Genomic DNA, 27,136 nt, shown 5'->3' with positions numbered 1-27,136 from the left:
AGTGGGGGATGGTGTCAAAGGCCTTGGCAAGGTCTAGATAGGCTGTGTGGACCACCTTACCCTTGTCCATGGCTCTGGAGACTGATGCGAAGAAGTCAATCAGGTTCAGGAGACAAGATCGGCCCTTCACGAACCCAAACTGGGTGGGGTCCAGTGTTTGATGGTTGCCAATGTCTTTGTTTATAAGTTCCATGATAATACCATGGCCTTGCAGATAAGGTTCGTCAGACTGATGAGACGGTAGTTTCTGGGATCGAAGGTGGATCCCCCTTGTGGAGTGGGATAACTGTAGCTCTGCACCACTCAGTGGGCACGAAACCTGAGGTGAGGCTATGATTAAACATGACAATTAGGTGAGGTGCCAGTTCATATTGTAGTTCATGTATTACACAGCCCCGGATGTCATCTGGTCCCATAGATGCTGTATTATTAGCTTTGGAGAGTGCGTTTTTTAGCTGTGTGGCTGTTTACTGGAATTTGGCAATCTTCTGGTATTGAGATAGGCTATTTAGGGGGGTGAGAGGGGGGTGACGGCACTGAATCGATCTGCCAGGATATTGGCAATATCCCTAGGATCAGTATATTTAATGCCATTCTGTTTTAGCTCAGAGCAGATCTGAGCATTGCCATTTAGATTCTTGACGGTTTTAGAATGCCTTGTGGTTGTCTTTGGAATCTTTGGCAATTTTATTTTCATAACTAGCTTTGGAGGATTTTATGAGGGATCTCAGTTTCTTACTGAGGCTGGTAAGGAAGTTTTTTGCATCCTGGGATTTTCCTCTCTTCTGCAACAGTTTCTTCCTTTGTTGTAAAGTTTGTTAATAGCAGGGGACCACCAGATTGGCTTCCTTTTTTGGATGAGAGAATCTTGGTTCTACTTGGGATGGCATGATTCACGCATGAGCAGATGTGCTCGTACAGTGCTTTAGTGTAGGATTCAGCAGTTGAACTTTCAGTTCCCTTCTGCATGGGTGTCATGAAGTTAGTCACTTCTGACTTGAGTAGCATGAAGTTGGCTTTGGAGAAGTTTTTTATGGAGGTTTCCTTACTTGGGGGTGGGGGTGGGATGTGGATGTTACGGGTGAGTAATTTACGGTCAGACCTGACTAACGAGGGGGTGACCATAGGTGTGGAGCACTGATTTCCCATGTTGGTAATGAACAGGTCTAGGATATTGGAGCCCCTGGTGGGACTATGGATTAGTTGATCCAGGGCATTGGAATTTATGAATTCCAAGAACCGTTGGGCAAAGGTGTTGGTACAGGAGTAGTTTTCCCAGTTAATGGCAGAGTAGTTAAAATCACCCAGTATTAGGGTGTTTGGCTCTATCTTAATATTTTCCAGAATGTTTAGAAAGGTGTAGTGAGAATCTTGGGGTATGGTGGGGGATCTGTAGCAAGCTACAACTTGGATTGCAGTCTTACCTAGTGTTAGTTGCACCTGGAGAATTTCAGACGCACTGTGTTGGGAAACTAGCCTGGTGGTATGAATATCCTTGGTGAATACTGACACTCCTCCACCTTTAGTGTTTCGGTCCTGCTTTGGTGGCCGAAAAGTGTGGTAAGAGTTGTAGCCTGGTATTGCATGGGTGCTCTCTGGAGCCTTGAGCCAGGTCTCAGTTACTGCACAGATATCTATGTTCTCCATTTTTAGGAGTGCCTCGAGAGAGTGCATTTTGAGGTTTAGACTTCTAGCATTGAGTAGCATTACCTTCAGATTTTGCATGCTTGTACCTGTTACGGTGGTGGTTTTGTCCTTTGAACTTTGCCTAAAAAAAGGCACTATAGGGGTGGCAAGAGCCTTAGCCAATAACCTGAATCCCAGGGGCGACAGCTGCAGACCATCTCTGGCAAAGCATCGTGGTCTGTCAATCATGTCATCCCAGGCAGACAGATACTGGATCCATAAATGTAGATGTTAAGAGTGTATTCACTGTTGCAGTAATTACTCTTGAGTTATCCTGCTGGCAGGCTACCCTCAGTCGGCCAAAATTCCAAGGTCTAGGTCTGGCGTCAGTTGCTGTCGCCTCTTCCCTGATGTCAGTGCGCCAGGGGTATAAAAGATGCGGCCGACAATTTTCTTCAGTTTTTCTTGCCCCAGATGTCAGGTGCCCCCAAATTGGTAGGCTGAAAAATATGCCAATAAAAATGCATGCACAAAAATTAGAAGTTATGTACCTACCATAACGTTCCATGTTAGTTCTCTTCTCTCGCCTTCTTTCTTGCTGGATGGGGTTCGGAGCCGATCCTCGGCTCCGACTCGGCACTTGCTTAGCTTGAGAACTCCTTTTACCAGCTCGAGGCAACCCTATATCCCATGATGCAAGGCGACACTACCTCAGATCTCGTTTGGTAGCTAAATAACCCTGCCAAAATACTAATCCCAAAGGAAGAGCAAAACTAGCCTAGAAGAACTAGGCAAAAAGTTCTTAAGATAGACTCTCTAAAGAACTAAGGAGAGTGAATCTGATAAAGAGAAACTCTTCAAGATCTGTCCAGGCCAGGGGGAAGGAGGGAGGGACGCAAGAAAGAAGGCGAGAGAAGACAACTAACATGGAAGGTACATAACTTCTAAATGTTAAGTTGTCAATCTCGCCTTCATTCTTGCTGGATGGGACCGCGTCCCTAGCACCTGTATCCCGGGTGGCTCAATGGAACAGACTCTTGAGTACTGTGGAACCAAAACTGGCTCTGTCCCTGGAGGCCAAATCTAATTTGTAATGAGACACAAAGGTATGAGGAGTGGCCCAAGTAGCTGCTGCACAAATGGTATCAATGGGTAGCCTATCCTGAAAAGCTGTTGAAGTGGATAGGCTCCTTGTTGAGTGTGCCTTCGGTTTTGAAGATAGCTGCTTGCCTCTGAGCGAATACACGTAAGAAATGGTGGAAGATAACCAACTGGACAAGGTCACTTTTGATACTGGGAGACCTTTCCTGTTTTCTGCATAGGAGACAAATAATTGATCTGATTTCCTGAATTTAGTTCTATGCAAATAATATCTGAGCTGACGATGGACATCCAAAAAATGAAGCTTTTGTTCAGCTCCGTCAGAATAATTTGGGAAAAAAACCGGTAGATCGATGGATTGATTAATATTAGTTTGAGAAACAACCTTGGGAAGAAAGGATGGATTTGTTCTCAAGGATACCCTGTCCTTGTGAAAAACCAAGTAAGGGGAATGGATGCAGAGAGCTTGAATCTCGGATACCCTCCTTGCTGAAGTGACAGCCAGTAAGAATATAGTTTTTCCAGGTCAATAATTTCAAGGAACAAGAAGCAGACGGTTCGAAGGGGGGTAAAATCAAGGATGCTAACATCAAATTCAGATCCCATTGTGGAGGAGGATGTTTTATTGGAGGCTTTAGGAGAAAAACTCCTCTCAGAAAGGCTTTGCATAGTCTATGTGACATAATATTATGATCTTGCAAGCCAACATGATATTTGGAAATAGCCGCCAATTGAACTTCGACTGTTGATGAAGAGGATCCTGACTGAAAAATTTCAGCCAGAAAATCTAAAACAGAATGCACAGGTGCAGTAAAGGGATCAATGTGCTTGGAGTTTGCCCAAAGGGAAAAACGTTGCCACTTGCTAGCATAGACCGTTCTGGTGAACGACTTCAAAGAAGCTATTAATACATCTCTGACAGGATCAGAGATCATAGGAAACCTGGCTAGGGAAGGAAGTGGAGCAACCAAGCAGTGAGGTTGAGAGAACGAATGGCCCGGTGCTGTTGACCCGATAGGTGGATCAAAAGATCCGGAACTGGGTCCAGATGCCAAGGCTGCACCAGGAGGTGACGATGTAGGGTCGGGAACCAAATTTGTCGAGGCCAGTAAGGGGCAATGAGAATCAACTTGGCTCTCAAAACGGTAGCTTTCTGAATGACCTGTGGAATTAAGGGGAAAGGAGGAAAGGCGTATAGAAGTCCCCGGGGCCAATCCTGGGTTAGAGAGTCTCTCAGGGGTTGGCCTGGTAGGGGAAAGAGGGTGAAGAAGTCCGGGCATTTGTTGTTTTGGGGTGTAGCAAAAAGGTCGCAACAAGGGGTGCCCCACTTCAGAAATATCTTGTCCACTATCGATTGATTGAGAGACCACTCGTGAGGCATGAGAATGGCTCTGCTCAGTCTGTCCGCTAAGAGGGTGGACCTGCCGGGGATGTGCATTGCTGTCAGAAACCGATGAGGAGATTGCCCATTGCCAAAGTCTGAGAGCTTCTCGACAAAGGATAGGACCTGGTCCCGCCCTGCTTGTTGATGTACCAGACCACAGACATGTTGTCCGTTTGAACTGCAATAGTCCCCGCGGGAAGAAAGTCGTTGAGGGCTTGCAACGTTAAAAGCACCGCTCTCATCTCCAGGACATTTATGTGCAGATGGTATTCGATGGGTTGCCATGTCCCGTGGACCATCCTGCCCTGATAATGCCCCCCCCACCCGATCAGAGAGGCATCCGTAGTGACTGTGGCAACCGAGGAGGGGGAACAAATGGTCGGCCCTGATGAAGTAGAGGGGAAGTTATCCACCAGGTTAGATGAGTCCTGCAAGATTGTGTAACCAAGATTTCATGTCTCATGGGAAGGCTCTGGAACGACCACTGAGTGAATAACATCCACTGCAGAAGACGCATGTGGAAGCGAGCTAATGGTAGAAGTACAATAGCTGCAGCCATAAGACCTAGAACCTTCAGAACCAATCTGGCTTTGACTTTGCTGCTCTGCAATAAAATCCGAACATATTTTTGGATGTCCAGAATTCTCTGATCTGTTAGTCTGACTAACATACTGACGGTGTTTAATTCTGCGCCTATAAAGGTGATAGACTGGCAAGGTAGCAGAGAAGATTTTTCGAAATTCACAGATCTTCCCAACCTTTTGCAAAGCTGTAGAGTGTAGTCTCTGCTCTGAAGAAGCTGATGCTTGGTGGTGGCAGAGAGGAGCCAGTCGTCTAAATAAGGAAACACCTGAAATCCTTGACGTCTCAGATGAGCTGCGACCACTGCCATGCATTTGGTAAACACTCTGGGGGTTGAAGTGAGGCCAAAGGGCAGGGCTCCGAATTGATAATGACTGGTCCCCAGCCGAAAGCGGAGAAACCTCCTAGAGCATCTGTGTATCTTTATGTGATAGTACGCGTCCTGAAGGTCTATCGAGCACATCCAGTTGTCCTTGCCCAAAAAGGGCAGAATGGACTGAAGCGTGACCATCCGGAATCTTGCCTTCTTGACAAATCTGTTTAGATTGCTCAGGTCTAAAATAGGTCTCCAATCTCCCGTCCTTTTGGGGACCAAAAAGAATCTCGAGTAGGCGGATCCTACTTGGTCTGCTGGAACAGTCTGGACGGCTCTTTTTCTAGGAGCTTTGAAACCTCCTGTTTTGCCAAATCCCTTTGACGGGTGAGATGTCTGGAAGGGATTGGTGAGTCTGGATACCTTTCGAAGGGGATTTTGTAACCCTCGGATATGATCGACTGTACCCACATGTCTTGTGAAAGGGAACGCCAGGCAACTGGGTACAGCGATATCCTTCCCCCGACTGCCTCCAAGGGTGGACAGTCGGGCAACACCTCAGGGATGCTGAAAGGACTTCTCAGGAAGAGACTCCCTGTTGCCCTGATTCTGAGGACCCCCCCCCCTGCCTCTAGGGCGGTGTCTATTATTGTTACCCCCTCTGCCTCTGGGGGTAAACTGGCCACGCGTGTCCGGCGCTGCTCCTTGGGCTTTACAGAACCACATCTTTCCTCCTTTCTGACCCTTGGGATAGGGTCTAGAAGGGGTGGAAAAATGGACTCCTACGGCAGAAAGAGTTTTGCCGTCTTGCTCACACCTGGTCAAGGTTTCCTTCACCTGAGGTCCAAACAAAGCCGAACCGTCAAAGGGGGTATTGGTGAAGGACGCCTTAAAGGGGTCCGCAAAATTACAAAGCCGCATCCAGGCTTGACGTCTAAGAGCCACTCCTGTGCCTGCGGCTCTGCTCGCTTCATCGGCTGCATAGGATATGAGCCGCATGGAGGAGTTGGTTAAAGAATTTAGGATTGCTAGCTGTGAGGCAATCTTGTCTTGAGCCCCAGCAGCTGAAGGATCCTGAACCACTTCACCTAGTTCCTTGAGAATATCTCTTTGAAGTCTGGTGAAATGACAAAGGTAGTTCAGCGAACGCATAGCAAAGGTCGCTGAAGAAAACATCCGCTTGCTATACCTATCCATGGTCCTAGAATCTTTGTTAGGAGGATGGACAGGCATGGAAGGATCCGCAAGTTCCTTCTTGGTGGCCGCCACCACCATAGCATCCACAGAGACGCCCTTAGAAAGAAACTGCTTGTCTGAAGGGGCCGTAATAAATTTGGATGGCCTCCTGGGGACAGGTTCCACAGAATCTGGAGCTGCCCACGCCTTCCGAGCCACTACCTGCATAAGTGGGTCGAAAGGCAGAGACACCCAGGAGGTGGAGGGTCGGGATCCAAAAGCCTCCAGGTATACCGACTCATCCTCGGAGGGGTCAATGGAAGGCCAGTTCCCCCTATGTTTGAGGAGTTCAAGGATGTCTGAAAAGGAGACATCCTCAGAGGGAGACCGTGGGGAACCCTCCGACTCATCTAAGTCGGTATCAGATGTTGTAGACTCAGGGGAGTCTGTGTGTTTCCTCTTACACGTCCTCTTCAGAGGGGGTTCCCCTGCGGGATCAGGAGAAACCTCGGAAGAGGAAGCTATTCCCAATGGGGAAACCTGGGGCGATGGATCCCTGGGCCTGAGAGCAAGAGGCTGGCAAGAGACATCAACAGGCACTGAAGAGGGAGGAGCTAAAGGGATGGACCGTTGACCTGGCTCAGGTGCCAGGACACTCCTCATCACCTCAAAGGCTCCTCTCCCAGGGAGACCAGAATATTCCCGTTCCGAAGAAATAGGAATTCCTGGCTCCACTGAGAGAGAAGGCTCCGAGGCCGATGTCAGTGCCGAGCTTACCAAAGCCGAAGCCCCGAGAGGGAGAGCGGGGTCGGATAAGGGTCCGATGCCACTAGCCCCCTCGGAGCCGACAAGGGAAACTCGACGACCGGATCCGTCCAAGGAAGGTCTCATGGAGGAGATCGGAGCTGAAGACGACGGAGCCGAAAGGGGATGTATCGGCTCCGGCGCCGACACGGTCGCTGTTCCGAGAAGCTCCGGCTCCGAACTCTGGAGGAGAGTCTGAGGAGGAAGTTCAAGGGGAGGAGCAATAGCCGAAGTCTGCTGAGACGGGCTATGGAGCATTTGGGCTAGTGCCTGTGACTTCAACAGCCTGCTTACCACCCTCTCTAAATCGTGGTCAGACAGCCTGGAAGATCTCGAAGATCGGCTCCGATGACTCCGTTCCGACAAAAGAGGAGACCTCGGAGCCGAGTGGATCGACTCCAAAGAAGGGGACCGAGATCTCTTCTTGGACGAAGCCATCGGAGCCGACGTCCTCTGGGTTCCAGATGGAGCCGAAGGCTTCTCGGCTACGATACTGGATAACACGTCGGCTCCAGGCGGAGCCGACAAGGCAACTATAGATTGAGTGTCGGAGCCGGTAGGAACCGACACTACCACATCAGAGGTAGAAAGATAGGCTCCAGTCGGAGCCACCGGGGAAGGCTTAACAACTGTAGCCTGAACCTTAGGTGGCTTTGAAGGTTTACTCGACCCAGTCTTAGTGGGTGAACCTTCTGGCTTTAATAAGCCACGGAGGATTAACTTGTTCCTCCTCTCCTGCAGGAGACTCTGGCTAAAAGAATGACATATAGCACAGGAGTCCTGCAGATGTAAAGGCCCCAGGCAGTAAACACAAGAAGTGTGACCGTCTGTCAGAGACATTTTCTGACAGCACGAGTCACACTTCTTGAAGCCTGAGACCTTTCCTTCCCTAGACATAGTCCAAGTAAAAAACACACACACACACTAAACAGTCACACTATTAATCCCAAAAACACACACACAGATAGGGATTAAGAGAAAGAGGCCTAGGCCTTACTGAAATTATAAACTTAGCAATTTAACTTGAAAGTTTAATTAAAGGGGAAATAGGATGGGCTGAAGAAAAACTACACACTATCTGACTATTTAAAAAAGAAAGGGAGAGAAAAACCCTGACTAAATTGTTTGAAAATTCAAACTCACCTGAGCTGGCAAAAAAGAGACCTCTTCGCAAAGCGGCAAACGAGATCGGAGGTAGTCTCGCCTTGCATCATGGGATATAGGGTTGCCTCGAGCTGGTAAAAGGAGTTCTCAAGCTAAGCAAGTGCCGAGTCGGAGCCGAGGATCGGCTGCGAACCCCATCCAGCAAGAATGAAGGCGAGATTGACAACTTAACATTAACATTTCCTTTATCTACAAGCAAATACAACAAATAGGTTGTATAGGATAGAGAAGTGCAGATAAGTCCCAGCAAAGAAAAGGGGGATGGTGGGTGGGTAACCTGGACTGCAACAGTGAATACACTCGAACATCTACAATTATGGTATGTACACAACTGTACTATGTTCGTGTTTCACTGCTGCAGTCATTACTCTTGGGTTGAATCCCAAAGCTGAGGATGGGTGGCTGGGCTAAATAGGATTAGGAGAGGCTATGAGGCCCTACAGAACTGCAGTGGCAAAGCCTGCTCTGGACTTAGAGTAAAGAGGTAAGTGGTAGTGCTTTGGAAAGTGTGTACTGAACTCCAAGTTGCAGCCTCTAGGATATCTTTGGTTGGTACTCCTCTGAGGAAGGCTGCTGAAGTGGCTGCTGCTCTGGTGGAATGAGGCCTAATGCCCTTATTCACTGATTTGCCATGTTGAAAATAGCAGAAACGGATGCAATGGCCTATCCATTTAGAAATAGTCTGTTTTGATATAGGCTTTCCTTGTGATCCTGCAGCATATACTAAAAGTTGCTCAGTCTTTCTGAAAGATTTAGTTCTGTCCAAGCAGAAGCGCAACTGTCTGTGTATGCCCAAAGAATGCAGAATTTTCTCACCCTTGTTCTGTGGATTTGGATAAAAGGTAGGCAAGTGAATGGATTGGTTGAGGGTCACACCGGAGACCACCTTAGGCATAAATGCAGGGTTTGTCCTCAGAGAAACCCTGTCTGGATGAAAAATGATAAAAGGTTCCACAGCCATGAGTGCTTGTAATTCCGAAACTCGTCTTGCAGAGGTTATTGCTAAGAGCAGAGCTGTTTTCCAGGATAAGAATTTTATATCTGCTGTTGATGCTGGCTCGAAAGGAGGCAGTGTGAGTTTTTCCAAAACATAATTGAGGTCCCAGGCCAGAAATGGTGCTCTCCTTGGAGGCCTAATGTTTTTGGCCCCTCTGAGGTACTGCCTTATTAAAGGATGAGAAAAGATAGGTGGTTCCCTGGTTCCGTATTGTAATGGGCTGAAATGGCAGAGGCATGAATCTTAATTGATGAGAAAGAAAGGCCTTTGTTCAGCATCTCAGTTAGGTATTGTAAAATCTGAGGGATATTTGGAACACACGTGTCAATGCCTTGTTCCTGGTTCCAAGCACAGAATCTCTTCCATTTTTCTGCATAAGATTTTCTGGTACTGGGCCTCCTGGCCTCCAAGGTAACATCCATAACAGCTTTTGAAAGAGGAGTGTTCTGAATAGCTACATTATCCACCATGCTGCCAGATTTAAGGTCCTGAGTTGACTGTGCAGGATCTGATTGTTTTGTTGGGTCAGCAAGTGAGAAGTTTGAGGCAATATCCATGCTGGACCTTGAGATAAGCTCTTTAGGATTGGGTACCACTGCTGGTGTGGCCAGTCTGCTACAATCAAGAATCATTTGTGGCTTCCCTTTGTCTGACCTTTAGGAGTACCCTGGGAAGGAGAGGCAGTGGAGGAAAGGCATAAACTGTTAGATTTTTTCCAGCTGAAGGATAGGGCGTCCACTTTCCATGCTTGCTTGTGGTAAATCCTTGTGCAAAATCGCTGCAATTGGCAGTTGTGAGGAGAGGCAAATAGATCTATGTCTGAGCATCTCCATTTCCTTATTATCATGCTGAAGACTTGTGGATCCAGTTTCCATTCGTGGGGATACATGAGGTTTCTGCTTAGTTCGTCTACCACAGTATTTGTTTTTCCTGGCAGGAATTGTGCTTGCAGGTGAACTTGAAAAGCCAATGCTGTGTCCCATAAGGTCATTGCTTGTCTGCAGAATGGGTAGGAATGTATACCTCCCTGCTTATGTACCACATGATCGTAGTATTGTCTCTGTCTTTATCAGTAGCTGTCCTGGATGTAGCAGGTCCTTGAAAGCTGTCAGGGCATTTTGAACAGCTAGCATCTCTTTTTGATTGATGTGAAGATGCATCTGGTTTGCAGGTCATGTGCCCACAATACATTTTCCTGCCATATGGGCCCCCCAGGTATAATCTGATGCATCCGTTGTCAGTGTCTGTCTGGCTGTGGGTAAACTGAATGGCAGAGCCTTGTTGTGGTGACAGGCTTCTGCCCACCATCGAAACTCCTGTTACAAGCAGGGAATGAGTGCAATTACTGTCTTCAGGCTGTGGCAATGTTGAGTCCAAACACTTTAGATACCACTGTAGTTTCTTCATATGCAGTCTAGCATATGGAATTAGTAGAATGCAGGATGCCATGAAACCCAAGGCCTGCAGGATTTTCCTTGCAGGTAAGTGGGTTTTTGTTGCCAATTTCTTGAAGTAAGAAGTCAGTTGCTTTTGTTTGTCTGGCGTGAGATAAGCCATCTGGGCAGTTGTATTTAAGCTTGCACCCAAGAATATTATCTCTTGAGAGGGCAATAGGTTTGATTTCTTTTCGTTTATTGTGTACCCTAGGCCAATTAGTAATCTTTTTACAAATGCCAGATGCTTTAGAAGAATGTCTTTGTTCTCTGCTTGAATTAGGCAGTCGTCCAAGTAGGGATATATCTGAATTCCTCTGTCTGCAAAATGCAATTACTGGTGCCAGGCATTTTGTTAAGACCCTGGGCACAGTAGATAAGCCAAAGAGCAGTGCAGAGAATTGGTAATGCATTGAGCCAGCTATGAATCTGCGGTATCTTCTGCAAGATTGTCTGATTGGGACATGCAGGTATGCCTCTTTTAGGTCCAAAGTTACGAGCCAAGCCTTCTTGCCTAGCATGGGCAGTAGCTGCTGTAGAGTCAACATCTTGAATTTTGGAACTTCCAGAAACATATTTAGTATAGACAGGTCCAGTATTGGTCTCCATGTTTTGTCCTTTCTGGGTACTAGGAAAAGTCTGGAGTAAAATCATTGTCCCTGCTCTTGTTGTGGTACTTGCTGAATGGCCCTCATGCCCATGAGGGCTGTAATTTGTTTTTCTGCCTCTGTCCATTGATTGTGTGGCAGGTCTGGCATACCTTTTGACCTTGGTAGTGTGTGAAAATGGAACCTGTAGCCTTGGGACACTATGTTCAGGACCCATTTGTCTTGGGTAACCATTTGCCAATTTGATGAAAAAAGTGCTAGTTTTCCCCCTAAGGGGGCTGCCAAAAGAAAAGTGCTTGGATCTGGCAGAGGAAAGTCATTGGGACGGTTTCCTGTAAGGTTGTGTTTTGTCTTCTCCGCTTTTGGAGGTAGGAGCACCCCATTGTTTAGGCCTGTATGAGCCTTGGGGTGGAGATCTGCCTCTGGGATGCCTGTATCTGCCTCTTTGTGGTCTGTCTGACACTGGAAAGGACCAATTTTTAGAAGGCCAATTCCTGCTAAACCTGGGTGGCTGTACCTGTAAGAATTCCTTGACTGTCTGCATGGATTTTGCATTATCCGCCATTTTTTTTCAACACCTCTTCTACTTTAGTACCAAAGTATCAGGCTGTAATGGTGCATCTAATAATTTTGCTTTAACATGATCAAGCAGATTCTGTTTCTTTAACCAAGCATGCCTTCTAATAACAGAACCTGTAACAGCGACCCTGCAAGAGGCCTCCAGTGAATCATAACCACATTGCAAAGTATGCTTTCCCACTTGTTCAGCTGCATGCAATAAATCCTGCAATTCCTTGTTCTCTGAACATTCTGTATTTGTCAACAATTTCTGTTTAAGCAGTGACATTAAACATTGCTGATATTTAAGCATATGAAACTGACAATTTAAAGCCCTTACAGCCAAGGTAGCAGAAGTGTAGACTTTTTCCCCCCATCTGTCTAGAGCCCTAGAATCCCTATCAGAGGGGATAGGGTTCTTTGCAGTGGAAGCTTTAACCCCTTTGGGACACAAATATAGTTTCTGGGTAAGCAGAGGGGTTTTTATATAGGAATTTATGAGAATCCGGGACCCTGTAGTATCGGTCTGGCTTAGCAGGTGCAGGGGGTAGAGAGTCAGGGGACAGGCTGAGATCATCTACGATGTCTGGAACAGGTGGAATAGCAAGGGGTCTGTGCTGAGGAAGTAGCTGAAAGTCTATGAGCCTTTTCTTAGATTCAGAATAATCTTGGCTCTCCCACTGGAAATGCTCCCTCATGGTATGCAGGGTTTCCCCAAAAGAATAATCCTCAGGAGGAGAGGCTGAAGGAATGGATCCTTCAGCATCAGAATCCTCATAGGGAAGCATGGAATAATCCTGTTTAGAAGAGGAACCAGAGGAAATAGAAACCTGATCAGAAGAATCATACTCTGTCTCTTGTCTAGGCCTCTTATCAGGAGGGTGATGGGAAGCCCCTGATCAAAGTAATTAGGTCTTCGGCCATTTTAAGCATCTGTTTTTTAGGTATGGAAGTCTGAATAGGAGAATGCTGTACTTGTTTCTTTGTCTTTAGAGCTGCTTCAGTCTTTGAAGCTGAAGATGGCTTAATATATAGTTGTGTAGGTCTGAAGACACCCTCAGAAGCTGATGCCTGCTCAGCGGCTCCGGACACATCTGAGGGAATGATTTCAGAGTGTCTAATCCCTTGAGTATCCAGAGGCCCAGTCGGCTCCACGTGGGAGTCGGAAGCGGCCTGTGGCTCTGAGGTAGCAGACGCCAGGAGCTACGAAAGTGCCTCACTGAGAACCGGCGACTGGCCTAGCAGAGGCCTCATCGTCGGTTTTGGACCTCGGATGCCTATCCTTTTCCTTGCGTTTTTTGTAAACTCCGGTTGTCGGCTGTTCCGACGGCATTATATAATTAAATCTTCAGCCAAAGTAATGAAATGCAAAATCGAACAGACGTTTACTAGTGCGTTGGTTAAATCTAGCACAAAACTGACAGCTAACAACGTTGTGATCAGGGCCTAGGCAAGGAATACAGTAAGAGTGAAAATCCTTATGAGGTATTTGCTTCCCACAAGAAATACAATTGTTAACTTTTTCTGACATCGGTCTGGAGCAAGAAAAAAAGTTTCCCCAACGGGGTACTTAGCTTTAATGAAGACTTCGGTTCTGAAATTCGGATTTGAAAATCTCAGGAGTCGACCGACCAGCACTTGCAAACTGCTTTTGCTTCGGGCACCGCACGGCAAGAAAAACTGAAAAAAATGGTGTCGGCTGCATCTTTTATACCCCTGGCGCACTGACGTCAGGAAAGAGGCGACAGCAACCGATGCCGGAACTAGACTTTGGAATTCTGGCCGACTGAGGGTAGCCTGCCAGCAGGATAACCCAAGAGTAATGACTGCAACAGTGAAACACGAGCATCCCTATATAAGCATGTTAATATCTACACAGAGGCAGCAATACCCACCAGCAAGGACAGAACTCAAAAACCAAGCCACCCTGGTGGAATCACATCAATAGGTTGTATAACAGGGAGAAAAGCATGGCAAAAATTACGAAGTGCATCACCCAGCCAGATAAAAGCACTTTCAAATTAAAACTCAGAGGACAAAGTCCACCGAAGCCAAATATGAGATAAATTTGCCTACTAGGTCATGGACAGCCACAAGGCATTCTTTAGATATATCAGCAACCTCAAAGGCAATACACAATTGTGGACAGAACTCACTGTAAATGAAGCCACCTACACGGAGCCAAAAGATATAACATAATGGCTGACAAATTCCACTCCAACTTCACCCCCCTCTCTCTCCCTCAACCTTCTTTCAGGAAATACCATCAAATACAACTCTCCCTGCTATCACTAGGAACAGGTCCTTGATGCTCTCTCCAAGGCACAGAACACTGCATCACTGGACCCACACAATATCCCAGGATGCCTTCTAAAACAGCATGAACTATCGGGTTCTCTGGAATTCCTATTTAACTGCAGCCCCCAAACAGACTTCGTGCCTCATGAATGGAAAACAGCAACAGTCGTCATTCTGCACAAAGGTGGGCCATCTACAGACCCATAAGTCTCAAGTCTCGTATGCAAAGACATGGAAAGAATTACCATGGAAATAAATTAATGACTGCATAGAAAACCTCCAGACACTGGAAACTAACCCAATCTTGATGTCATCAAGGGCAGATCATGACCACACAACCTGGTGGATGGCTTTTAGGTTACCAAAGCAGGGGATAATGGCAAAATGGTTATACATATGCACGTAGGTTAGGAAATCTGTTTCTCCATAGTTTTATTCTTCCTACTATTCAAATACATACAATTTTTAACAATTCTACGGTGGGTACCTTTCCCTGTGATACGTGTTGCAGTTGCAGATGTATTGCATGCTCCTTTCAAAAAAATAAACTTAAAGTCTAGTTCTCCTAAAAGATTTTCTATGTACTACAAAGGGCATAATTTATGTTCTCACAGACAGAAGTTACAAAGAGATTTGAGAGCAAAACAACCTTTAAGTGTAAACTACAGGAACACAGACACAAAAAGCAGCGAACCGAGAGCCCCTTGGCTTTACCTTTTAAACCATACCATCAAAGTAATATTTTATTATTACAAGGCAGTATTTGGAACAAGTGGTGGTTAAACTTGGTGCGGATAAATTTACTTAAGGATAAACTATTATATATAGAGACTATATATATTTTGAAATATGGCACTTTAACACCTTTTGAGTCAAATATCTAATGTAATTGGAAATCTGTTTTAAATGGTTTAATTGACTGATTAACTGTTAGGTTTTATTTTTGGTTCTCTCATTACCCTCATTAAAAGGGTACCTTCTGTGACCTACTTTACAGAGGCACAGTAGGCTAATCTAATAGGGAGGCGGAAGCCAAATACACTCTGGCTAGGCTTATAAATGCCCTAGGGCAGATAGCCTAGTATCTACCTATGAACCCATTGAAGGCTTTTGCCAAGGCGCTAAAGTTCATTAAAGTTCATTTTGTGTGTGTCTGTAGCCTATTGTATTTGTATATTTTATTTCTATTGTTCAAAATAGTTAACACTGCCTACCTTGACCTGGCAGAGGTATACGACGCAATCAATACCAAACTCTAGCACAGTTGACAAACAGAGGCTAGTTACAAACCTTTGGTGATAGCCAGCTGGCTCACAGACAGGACCCAGGAAGTTGTAACTGGAGAGTACACTTCTACAAAGAGACCAGTATTAAGCAGAGTCCCTCAGGGATCAGTCCTAGGGCAGCTCCTTTTTGGTATTTAATTCTCTGAAGTTAAGGTCAATGTCAGTGGCCTCTGGCTGACTAAATTTGCAGATTATTGCAAATTATGAGTAGTCAGTAAATCGCCCACCAAGTCAAATGTTCTGCAGGAAGGGCTGACAAACTGGTGTCAGAGCCATGGACTAAATACCTAACAGTATTCTTCAAGAAGTCCTCTACCCCTGCTGTCATATTGACAACACAACCCTAAGAGTTTAGCCAACAGTTAAGGACTTGGGAACACCCAGACACTAATCTAGCTTTGACTATCATGTGTCTATTAATAGTGAGGAAATCATTCTATGTTGTGCAACGTATAAACAAAACTATTGCATCTAGGTCCAAGGAAGTCATTGTTCCACTGTATTCTGCATTCATCAGCCCCATCATTGAGTACAATCTAATCCCCCTTGGGTATGTACCTAACCAGGCATATCCAACAATTGGAATGTCCACAGAGGTTTTCTCATCAAAATATAGGGCGCAAGTAACATGTTCTCTGCAGATCGCCTCAAGGCCCTATCCCTGTACTGTCTCCTACAGGCTGTTGATGGGAGAGCTATGCCTGGCATACAAGGCATCGTCAGACCCCACTCTGTTTGACGGATATGCAGGAGGTCCAAACAGCACTAGAATTACCTGTTCCAAAGACTTAAATTTTGCCTGTGATATAAATAGGACCTGCTGGAGAGACCGGTATGCATCCCAAAAACTACCCCTTCTCTGGAACAGGCTCCTCATCCACGTGAAGTAGAGCTTCTCCCTGACCCAATTCAAGTGCAACTTGGACAACTGGATGGGAAACAGGAATTCATCTCTGTCTTCGCATCTATGTCTCTAATGGACACAGGCGAACTGTAAATGGTTCATCTCCCAGTCCCCTCTGCTTATAGATGTTTCACCTTCCAAGCCCCTCCTTACACTTATCAAGGTTATCAGAACAAGTCAGAGATTTGGGATACATGGCTCTGCATCCCCAGAGTCCACTAGCCACTGGTTCGCAAGTATAAGGAGCAGAGAGGACTCTTCTAGGGTAAGCAACAAAAGAAGGATATGATGTCCAATCATGAACCAAGCAAAAAAATGGAAGCTCTACTGGAATCATTATACAGTCACCTTTCCCTTTCTCCAAGGCATAAGCAACAAAAACCTTTCAGAGACGTATGGAAAGAAAGTCCCCAAAGGGGTACTTATCTGCCCAAAATAACAAGCAGACAAGTGAACCACTGAAGACAAAGTGGAGACAGAATCTGATGGGTATGTTCAATGGCAAAATGTTGGCACCTTTACATATGCTTTTATACTGGTGTGCACCCATGTCGCCTCTGACATACAGTGCGCACATGAAAGGAACCAAAAAGTTCTGAATACTGATCCTAGGCAATATATGACCCTAAACAGCTTGGGTTACTGCAGTTTTGATCCAATGATAAACATCTCCAGTTTCCAACTCAGACCTCCTAGACCTTAGCTTAAGCATAACGTGCAGAGACTCCCCTAGCCACCCACACCTCCCTAAAATCACACAAACTGTTACCTGCCAATCAAGTTTCAACTCTACTTGTGGCTATATCTGTAGATTGGGGGGGGGGGGGTTCAAAGAAACGTACCAGACAGACACTATTCAGGACTTACACGTCAACTGGGACTACACAACAACATGCAAGTACTCTTCTGCATATTTACAATCAGTAGCTGTTAATTCAGGTCAGGGATTGTGCTGCCTAAGGAGTGCACTAGGGTGGAAAGGACAGATTACAAGTGAAACTTCTACTTGTGTAGGTAAAGGTAGACTACACGTGTTGAGGAAGAATTTTACCAACTACCCTAACTATCTCATGGTTCTTTTTCCTAAGGAAATGGTGCAACTTGAGATTTTAAATATCAATAGTGAGATGGTGTAAAATTTAAGCTTCTGCATGGAATGAAACATATGCAAGTCACCTGTCTATACTATTTCAAATCACAATTATCACGTTACTTGTCAATGACAGAATAAAACTTATCCATCACACTTCCATCTCTTACTCTTGCAAGGTTTCTACTATAATAACCTGCAACAAGTAAACAAGATGAGTGTGAGTGCTATACTACAGCCCTAATATATTAGCATAATTATACTAAGTACTGAGAAAGCAACCAAGGTTTCTTCTGTAATATCTAGCCATAACTCTACACATAAATATGGCAATGAAGACATATGCAAGTCTGGAACTATGGACTGTTTCAGAATCCTTAACTATCCATACAAGGCACTGTCTGCAACATTCAGAACACAGACACTGCGGCAAGGGAAAAAAATAAGTATTGCAATATTTCTGTGATACTTACACCTATGTAACCTACTATAGTAGAAACCCCTTATCCGGTCTCGCTGGGTCCAGACCTTAGGCTGGATAAACGAATGGCTGGTTAATCAGTAAAAGCATACAAAATAGCATTTAAAGGTTATAAATCAGCTATAACAACAGGATTTGTGTTAATATGCACTTTTCTAATAAATATAAAGTCTAAAACTGAAATATTTCATTATTTAGCCCACAGGAAGCTGAAGTGTTCTTCTCTGTTGTCCTTTGCTAAGGCTATATAGGGCAGAAATCTGATGGGTGGTTAAAGAGGAGACGGGATAAAGAGGGAGTCTACAGTACCTATAAAGTTCAACTGCATGTGGAAACTGCACATCTTGCTGTACAGAACATCAGAAACAGAGCACCAAAGTCACACAGTTATTTGTAAATTAAAAACTGCATACATTTTTGTAATGGTTACAATATTGTTTGATGCTCATCTGTCGGGCAGATGGCTTTGTATATGAATTTTCCTTTGTAGACTTATTTTTTCCTTACCTTAACACTACTTGAACTGACTTGACACCAGGATGAAGATCTCTGCAAAAGAGATGAAAGGGAAAATCAGGTACAAAAAGAAAAAATCAGCTATGCTATAAACTTAACTCCCAGAACACTAGAGTGAGCCCTCCTTTAAAGCCATTTAAAAGATAAATGAAAGTACACCTGTATAAGTAAACTTACCGCAACAATAAATGTTGAAATAGATAGCTGTTGAAGTAGTCTAAGCTAAATGGGGCGCATCCTGCCAAGGATAGTACAACTAGCCAGCTTCCACAGCTTTAGGGCACCTTCTACATGCACTAACAGCTGCATAGCACAAGGAAAAGTACAGCTGTGTACACTTACCATAAATGCAGATGTTAGAGTTATTCACTGTTGCAGTCACATCACCTGTGGGTTATCCCTGCTGTGGTAGCCCTCGGCCAGCCCGAATACCAGAGTCAATGTTTTTCTGCGTCAGCTGCTGTCGCTTGCTGACTCACGAGAGGTAGTCAGTGCTATAAAGGAAGGCAGCCAACGGCATTACATTAGTTTTTCTTGCCCTAACCAGTCAGAGGCCCAAGTAAATATGGCAAGTGGTCCTGGTGACTAAAAGCCACCCTTAGAACCTTATGTCTCCATAAAGAAAAAAGATACAAGGGGGAAGGAGGGTGGGGAAACCAGTACTGCAACAGTGAACACACTAACATCTACAGTTATGTTAAGTGTACACAACTGTACTATATATGTTCTTCGTGTTTCACTGTTGCAGTCATCACCTGTGGGAGGATTCCCAAAGCTCAGGAGAGGGGTGGTAGGATTAGCAAGAGACCTAGGAATGGGTCAGCATGCCCTGTAGAACTGCAGAGGCAAATCCTGCCCTAGCCTTAAAAAACAGAGGTAGGTGGTAATGTTTGGCAAAGGTATGGACAGACATCCAGGTGGCAGCTTCCAGGATGTCCTTGGTGGGAACTCCTCTGAGGAATGCTGTGGAAGTGGAGGCTGCACTAGTGGAACGGGTTCGAATAGACTTGGGGGGGGGGGGGTTCCCATGTAATCTGTAGCAGAAACTGATACAGTGTGACATCCACTTGGAAATGGTTGGTTTGGAAAAGGCTTCCTCTCTGCCCCTGCAGCAAAGCTGACAAATAGTTGGTCTGTTTTCCTGAAGGGTTTAGTACAGTCCAGATAGTACCAGAGCTGTCTGTGCACATCTAGTGAGTGCAGAATTCTTTCCCCCCTTGCTTTGAGGGTTGGGAAAGAAGGTGGGTAGATGTATAGCCTGGTTGAGAGGCACATTACATAACACCTTGGGCATTAAGGAGGGATTAGTCCCTCAGGGAGACCCTGTTTGCATGGAAGATGAAGGGCTCAATGGCCATCAGTGCCTGAAGTGCTGAAATCCTTCTGGCTAAGGTGATAAGCTAGGAGAAAAGCAGTCTTCCAGGAGAGGTATCCTAGTTCTCCTGAAGCAGCAGGTTCAAAGGATGGCAAGGTTAGTTTTTCCAAAATTAAATTCAGGTCCCAAGTGGAGTGGGTGGCCTTCTAGGTCGTCTGATATTAGAAGCTCCTCTGTGGAATTGTTTAATCAAAGGATGGGAGAACAGGGGCTGTTCTGTATCAAAATGAGTTGAAATGGCTAAGGCGTGGATTTTAATAGAGAAGGAGCGGCCACTATTAAGTAGCTCCACTAGGTCGTCCAGGATAAGAGGGATGGAAGGTTGTGAGGCACTGCTCCCTCTGGACTGACTCCAGGAGCAGAATCGGTTCCATTTTCCTGCACAAGATTTTCTGGTGCTGGGCCTTCTGGCCTCTGTGATAATGTCTAGGACCAGTTTGCTTAACAGGGGCCCCTTGTTTGCCTTTAGAGCATTAGCCATGCTGATAGTTTGAGAATCTGCAAGTCTGGGTGCAGCATCCCCCCCCAACCTGAGTTAACAGGTCTGAAATCAGGAGAAGCTGTTTGGGAGGCTGTAATGACAGGTTACACAGTAATGGGTACAAATGTTGTCTGGGCCAATCTGGAGCAAAGAAGATGGGCTTTGGTCACTCCTCCCTTATTTTGAACAGTACCTTGGGAATAAGAGGCAGAGAAGGGAATGCGTATACAGTGTTCCAGGGGAAGGTCAAGGCATCCACCTTCCACGCTAAGGTGGTGATACTCCCTTAGTACAGAATTTTTCAGCGGATGGTTGAAATGCGAAGCAATGAGATCCAACTCCAGAGTCCCCCACTCCAGAGTAATTTGTGAAAAGATTTTTCTGTGGAGCTGCCATTCATGGGGGTCCAGTATGTTTCTGCTTAAGTGGTCTGCCAGGGTGTTGTTGATCCCTGGTAGGTACTGGGCTATTAGGTGTAATCCCATGGAAGAGGCAGTCACCCAGAGGTTCATGGTTAGCCTGCACAGAGGGGAAGATTGGGTCCCTCCCCGTTTGCTGATGTACCACATTACTGTGGTGTTGTCTGTTTTGATAAGGAGAGTCTGTGCTGGGGCAGGTCTAGAAACTTAGACTGAAGGAAGTCCTGTGATTCCACATGGAAATGTTCCCAGAGGGTGTGAAGGGCTTCCCCAAAGGAAATATCTTCTGGCGGGGAGGCAGAAGGAATTGATTTCTCTGCACCCGAATCCTCAAAAGCAGTCAGATGAGGTTGTTCCTCTTCAAAATCTGAATAATCAGACTCCTCAAAATCCTGTTCTGTCAGTAATTCAGGAAAAAGGTCTCTTCCTTTTAGAAGTTGTGGCCTGACTACCCCAATAAGGGTGATCAGATCCTCTGGCAGTTTAAGCATTAGAGCTTGGAATGGTGGAGCACGAGTAAAATGATGGCTAGAGGTAGATTTCCTAGGAGTGGCTTTGCTTCTAGGTCTAGGAGCATCCATCGATCTGACAGAAATGGTAGTCGGATGAGAAGACTTTTTGTCTAGATTCGGTAGTGTGAAAAACCTCTTCTGAAGCCAGTGCCTGTGTCGCGGCTCTGGACCCAACAGAGGCAACCAAAGGCTCAGAAAACTAAGAGGATTTCTGCGGCACACCAGACTCCGAAAGGGTCTCAAGTAGAGGTCTGCGAAGGTATCGGATCGGGCATTAGGGGTTGTGAAAGCACCTCACTGAATTCTGGAGAATTGATGACTTGCTTAGCAGTAGAATCATCGGAAGAATTAGCCTTCTGTGGTCTATCTTTATCCTTACGTTTTATCGGAATGTCTATGGATTGTCGGCTGATGGACGCCATTTTGGAATGCGAAGATGGAAGACAAACACCTGGATACAATAAGAGCTCTACTACGAATGGTTCTCGCGTTAGAGAAAGCATAAAACCGGAAACAGGGGACGTCGTGGTCTAGGCCTAAACAAGTGATGCAGTATGAATAGAAGTCTCTGTGTGAGATTTGCTTTACACAGGTGAAACAATTGTTAACTTTTTCAGACATCGGCTAGTGCAAGAAAAAAGGATCCCCAACAGGGTACTTGGCTTTAGACGTTTTCATCTGCAATTCAAACTCTGGTAGCGACCGACCGGCACACGTGCAAACTGCTTCTGCTACAGGCTCCACGGCAAGAAAAACTAATGCAATGGCGTCTGCTGCCTTCCTTTATAGCACTGACGATCTGACGTCAGTCAGCAAGCGACAGCAGCAGACGCAGAAAAACATCAACTCTGCTATTCGGGCCGGCCGAGGGCTACCACAGCAAGGATAATTCACAGGTGATGACTGCAACAGTGAAACACGAAGAACATCTGTATAGAGATAGCAGTAACTGTGCCAAAAACCTAATTTCTCGTCTCAGAATGAAGGAAGGCTAGAGCCCTGCCAGTTAGGCAAGAGCTAGGGGCAATAAGGGAAGTACAAAAATTCCTCAAGCTTGAAGGGTTATGGAGAAAGTTCTTGTGAAATCTGGCCAAAGGATTCTTTGGAATTGTAGAGGCCATAAAACCAAAAATCCCAAGATGTTCCTTGGCAGATGCCAGTCAGGTTGGAGGAGGACAGGAACTGTTGTTTGTAAAATTCCACTTTGCCTTAAGAAAAGCCATCATGAGGAATTTATCTAGGAGACATCCTAGAAACTCTGTCCTGTCAGATGGAAGGGAGAGAATTTGCCTAGGTTCACCTTTAAATCCCAGATTAAGAAAGCTTTTTTACCCAAGAAAGAGATGCCTTAAGAGTTGTATGAACGTCACTACTAAAATAAGGCAGTCAAATATGGAAAATGTTAATGCACTGTATCCTGTAATGGGGTATTACAGGAACTATGCACACTATGAACTCCCTAGGAACTGCTGACTACCCAAAGAGTAGAGCAAAAAGTGTAAATCAGACAAACATTAAAAAGTATTGGATACCCAAGAACTGGAATGTAATGAGCATTTTTTAAATCATGAATTACTAGAAAACTGAAAGGTGGAATGAGAGGTAAAACAAAACTTATGTACTTACCATAACAATTTATCTGTATTGTCTGTTTTTACCCTTCCTCAATGAATTGGTTTTTGGAGCGGTCTGACACTCAAGACTTGTAATCTCCAAGCTCATGCTCCCTCCTCACCTATATTCCACTGCAAAGCCCAACATTCTCTCAGAGAACAATGCAATGAAGAGTATCCAAAGCTAATACGAATGCTCTCAAGCTAATGAGGAGCTAGAAAGAACACTTGAGGCCTTCTGAATAGGTTAGTCTAATCAAACCAGGATAAAAGAAAGGATAGTTGTTTACACTTACCATAAACGTAGACGGGTGTATATTCACTGTTGCAGTCCTGACTTGTGGGATTTCCTGCTGTGGAAGCCCTTGGCTGGCCTAACTACCAGATTAAAAATCTCCCTCTTCCCAAGGCTGGCAGATGTCCCATCCTGACATCAGTATGCTTGGGTATAAAGGGAGTCAGCAGACACCATGACATCAGTTTTTTCTTGCCCCACAGAAGGTAGGAGCCTCCAGAATGAACCGCAAGCTACGGTCAAAGGTAGAAAAAAGGGCCCTGCAGGCAACGCATCCAGGGGGTCCTCTGGTTAGTTAAAATAGACGCAAACTACTACGGTAGGCAAAGGGGGAAGGAGGGAGGGAAAGAAAACTGCAACAGTGAATACAATCTAACAGCTACATTAATGTTAACATTACACAACTGTACTATGTTCTTTGTGTTTCACTCTTGCAGCCCTGACTGGTGGGACAATTCCCAAAGATAAGAAGAGCGTGGAAGGAAGATTATGGGGAAGAGAGGATGCCCTACAGGATGGCAGTGACAAATCCTGCTCTACACCTGGAAAAGGCTGACAAGTAGTAGTGTTTGGTAAAGTTCTGCACAGAAGATAAGACAGCAGATTCCAAAACGTCTTTGGTAGGTAACTCCTCTCAGGAAGGCAGCAGTGGCCTAAACAGAGCGAGTTCGGAGAGCTTCGAGTGGCTTTTTACCATGATGGCTGTAACAAAAGGAAACAGTGAAAACCGCTTTGAGAGAAGCTGTCTGGAAACTGGTTTCCCTTCACAGCCAATGGCAAAGGACACAGAGCTGGTCTGATTTTTCTGAAGGATTTAGTTCTGTCAAGATAGTAGCAGTGCTGTCTGTGCACATCCAAGGAGTGAAGGATTCTCTCCCCCTGGTTTGGAGTCTTGAGAAGAAAGTAGGCAAGTGTACAGCCTGATTAAGAATGTGTCTGTGACCACCATGGGCATAAAGGATGGGTTAGTCTCGAGTCATACTCTGGGTGGGTGGAATATGAGAAATGGTTCCACTGTCGTGACGGCATGCAGCTCCAAGACCCTCTTACTTGAGGTGATGGTCAGTAAAAAGGCAGTCTTCCAAGTTAAGAATTTTACTTCAGCAGAAGCTGCTGGTTTAAAAGGGTGGATAGTGTCAATTTTTCTAAAACAAAACTGAGGTCCCATTGAGGTGTCTGCTGACTCCTAGGTCTTATGTAAATCATTCTCCTAAGGAATTGTTTCATCAGGGGGTGGGGAAAGACTGAAGGATGAACAAGGATGTGGGTTGAAATGGCAGAGGCATGAATTTTGATGGAAGAAAAGTATATGCCTCTGTCAACCAGGGAAGCCAGGTAACCTAAAAGGCAGTGAGTGGCTTTGTTAGGATTGAGGCCTTTCTGCGGACACCAAATGGAGAATCTTTTCCACTTGGCTGAGAATGCTTTCCTATTACAAGAACTTCTAACTTCTCTGATACTGTTTTAAACTTATCTGCTGAAGGCAAGCTCAGAGGAGTATGTTGTGGAATTATCCAGGCTGACAGTCTGCACAAACATCCCCTTGTCCCGAGTCAGAAGGTCGACTTGAGGTAACTGCCATGGACTTTCTTTGGTTAAACTTTGTAGCAGAGGATACCAGGGCTGTCTGGGCCAGTCTGGGGCTATCAGAATGACCCTTGGGCCTTCTTCCCTGATTTTTAGGAGGACCCATGAAAGAAGAGGCAGGGGAGGAAATGCATCAAGGAAAAGGAGACTCCAAAGGAAGGAGAAAGCATCTGTACTCCAGGCTGTGGGTAGTTTGCGCCTGGAAATGAATCTTTGCAGTTGAACTTTTTCATTGCTGACAAAGAGGCCTACTTGTGAGGAATCCCCATTTCTGCTGAGAAAGGTTTCCCCGATACAAATGCCACTTGTGGGAATCCATCAATTTCCTGCCGACATGATTTGCTACAGTGTTTTGAGTCCCTGGGAGATACTGTGCCATGAGGTGCAACCCCATAGAGTAAGCCCTCTCCCAGACATGCACTGCTAGTCAAAGAGGATAAAAAAGTGAGTGCCTCCTTGTTTATGTACCACATGATTGTGGTGGTGACTGCTTTGACAAGCAGGACCCCCTGGTTTCCACTGTTCTTTGAAAGCTAGCGGGCCCTTTTGAACCGCAATCAGTCCATTCCAATTTATGTCCACTTGTCCGAACTGATTTTTCCATCTGCCGTGGGACAGAAGGTGTTGAAATGAGCCCACCAGGCTGACTCTGGAGCATCTGTGGTTAAAGTCTGGCCCTGAGGGGTGAACTTGAAGGGGAGACCCAAGTTCTGGGAACATGCCTGTGTCCACCACGCAAATTCCTCCTTGAGGCAAGGGATCTGCTGAATTCGTCTCCAGGGATTGTGAGTGCTTCTACCACTGGAGCTTCCTCATGTGCAGTCTGGCCAGCAGGATCAAGAAGATATAAGATGCCATGTAGCCTAATGCTCTGACAAATTCCATACTGAGAGGCACGGTCTCAGCATAACATTTTGGAAGTACTGAGTCAGGAAGGAAAACTTTTCTGGAGGGAGGAAGGCCTTTTGAAGGGGGAATCAAGAAGGGCCCTCAGGAAAGCTATCTTAGTGGATGTGTCTGTGCTGGATTTGTGAACATTTATGGTGAATCCCAAAGAGGTGAGAAGGTCCTGAGTGAAGACCAGACCCTTGAGAAGCTTTGACAGACTAGTGGCTTGAATGAGGCCGTTGTCTATATAGGTGTAAACTTGAATCCCTCTTGTTCTATAGAAGAGGATCACAGAAGCTAAACACTCTGTGAAGACCCTGGGAGCAGTAGACAAGCCAAAGGGCAGTGTAGAGAATTAAAAGTGCCTGGTACCTGCTCTGAAATGAAGACAACTTCTGCAAGATTCCTTTCTAGGAATGTGCAAGTAAGCATATTTTAGGTCTAGAGTGACCATTAAGGCCTGAGTAGCTTTCATGAAAACTAGTTCTTGAAAAGTCAACATTCTGAATTTTGGTACCAGCAGGGACGGATTGAAGTGGAGAGGTCCAGAATAGGGCACCAACAGCCCTCCTTTCAAGGAACCAAAAATAGCCTGGAATAGAACCCCTTTCGTTATTCTGTGTTCTGGTACTAGTTTCACTGAGCCCAGTGAGTACAGGTTGTGAATCTGAGGAAAAGGCCTCTGCTCTTTGATTTTCTGAAATATCCGAGTAACCAGAGTATCTTAATGACTCTCTGAAAGTGAGCCTGAAACCATATCAGAAACTTTCAGAACCCACTTGTCTGAAGTAAGGAAGGACCAATTTTCTTTGAACAGGGGTAACCTTCCTTCTTGTCTTTCTCCCATCTTTTCTGGAGGGGGGGTGGACAGGTAGGGGAAAGGAAGAGTCACTGCTGCTCTCTGCCAGGGCCCTGCAGCCTAGAACTCCCCTACCCAATAGTTTCAAAGGACCACTGTCTGTGCCTTTGCGGCCTTCCCTCCGGGGTTTCCTTTGGACACTTTTTGATTGAGGGGGAAAGGACCGACGTTTAGTGGAAAAATTCCTACTAAACCTAAGGCTCAACTTAGTGGACATCATTGACAGTTTTCACAGATTTTGCTTTATCTTCCATCTTTTCGAGAACACCCTCAGCTTTTGGCCCAAAGTAGTAGTCCTTATCCAGGGGTGCATCTAGAAGTCAGAATTTGACATGTTCTGCTAGCGCCACTTTCCCAAGCCAAGCATGACTTCTAATGACAGAACCAGATACAGCAGCTCAGCTAGCGGCCTCCACAGCATTATAGCCACAGTGTAAGGCTCGTCTAGCAACCTGGGAGCTGGAATGGCAAAAGTCCAACAATTCCTTGCGAATGTTCTTGTCCTCCAGAAAGGATATCTTTTGCTTCATTTTATCTAAAATACTTTGTTGGTATTTTATCATATGAAACTGGCAGTTAAGGGCCCTCATGGCTAGGGTAGAAGTAGTGTAGATTTTTTTTATTTTTTTAACCAAACCTATCAAGTTGTCCGTGTTGTCCACAGGTATAGGGTTTTTTGAAGAGCTGGCTCTTGCTCCCTTGGGACCTGGAGTGACAAACTCTGGGTCAGCAGAGGGGTTTTTGAAAAGATATTTAGGAGTTCAGACATCTGTAAAACCTGTCTGG

The 27,136-nt window shown here is 45.5% G+C and overlaps 1 protein-coding gene across 1 annotated transcript in view; it reads right to left on the bottom strand.

Moving 5' to 3' along the window:
* The window catches only part of PIAS4 (protein inhibitor of activated STAT 4), a gene marked incomplete in the record, with an annotated part of 1,954,703 nt that overhangs the window by 1,227,398 nt on the left and 700,169 nt on the right, over positions 1-27,136 (bottom strand). The window contains 1 exon segment of the mRNA XM_044054086.1: positions 18,313-18,354. Coding sequence (XP_043910021.1) covers positions 18,313-18,354 — 42 coding nt within the window.

The sequence above is a fragment of the Protopterus annectens genome, chromosome 13.part0 (genome assembly GCF_019279795.1).
Source record: "Protopterus annectens isolate FY-2018-M chromosome 13.part0, PAN1.0, whole genome shotgun sequence".
NCBI lineage: Eukaryota > Metazoa > Chordata > Ceratodontiformes > Protopteridae > Protopterus > Protopterus annectens.
Note: the sequence above shows the minus strand (reverse complement) of the source record. Positions and strands in the feature narration are given on the sequence as shown.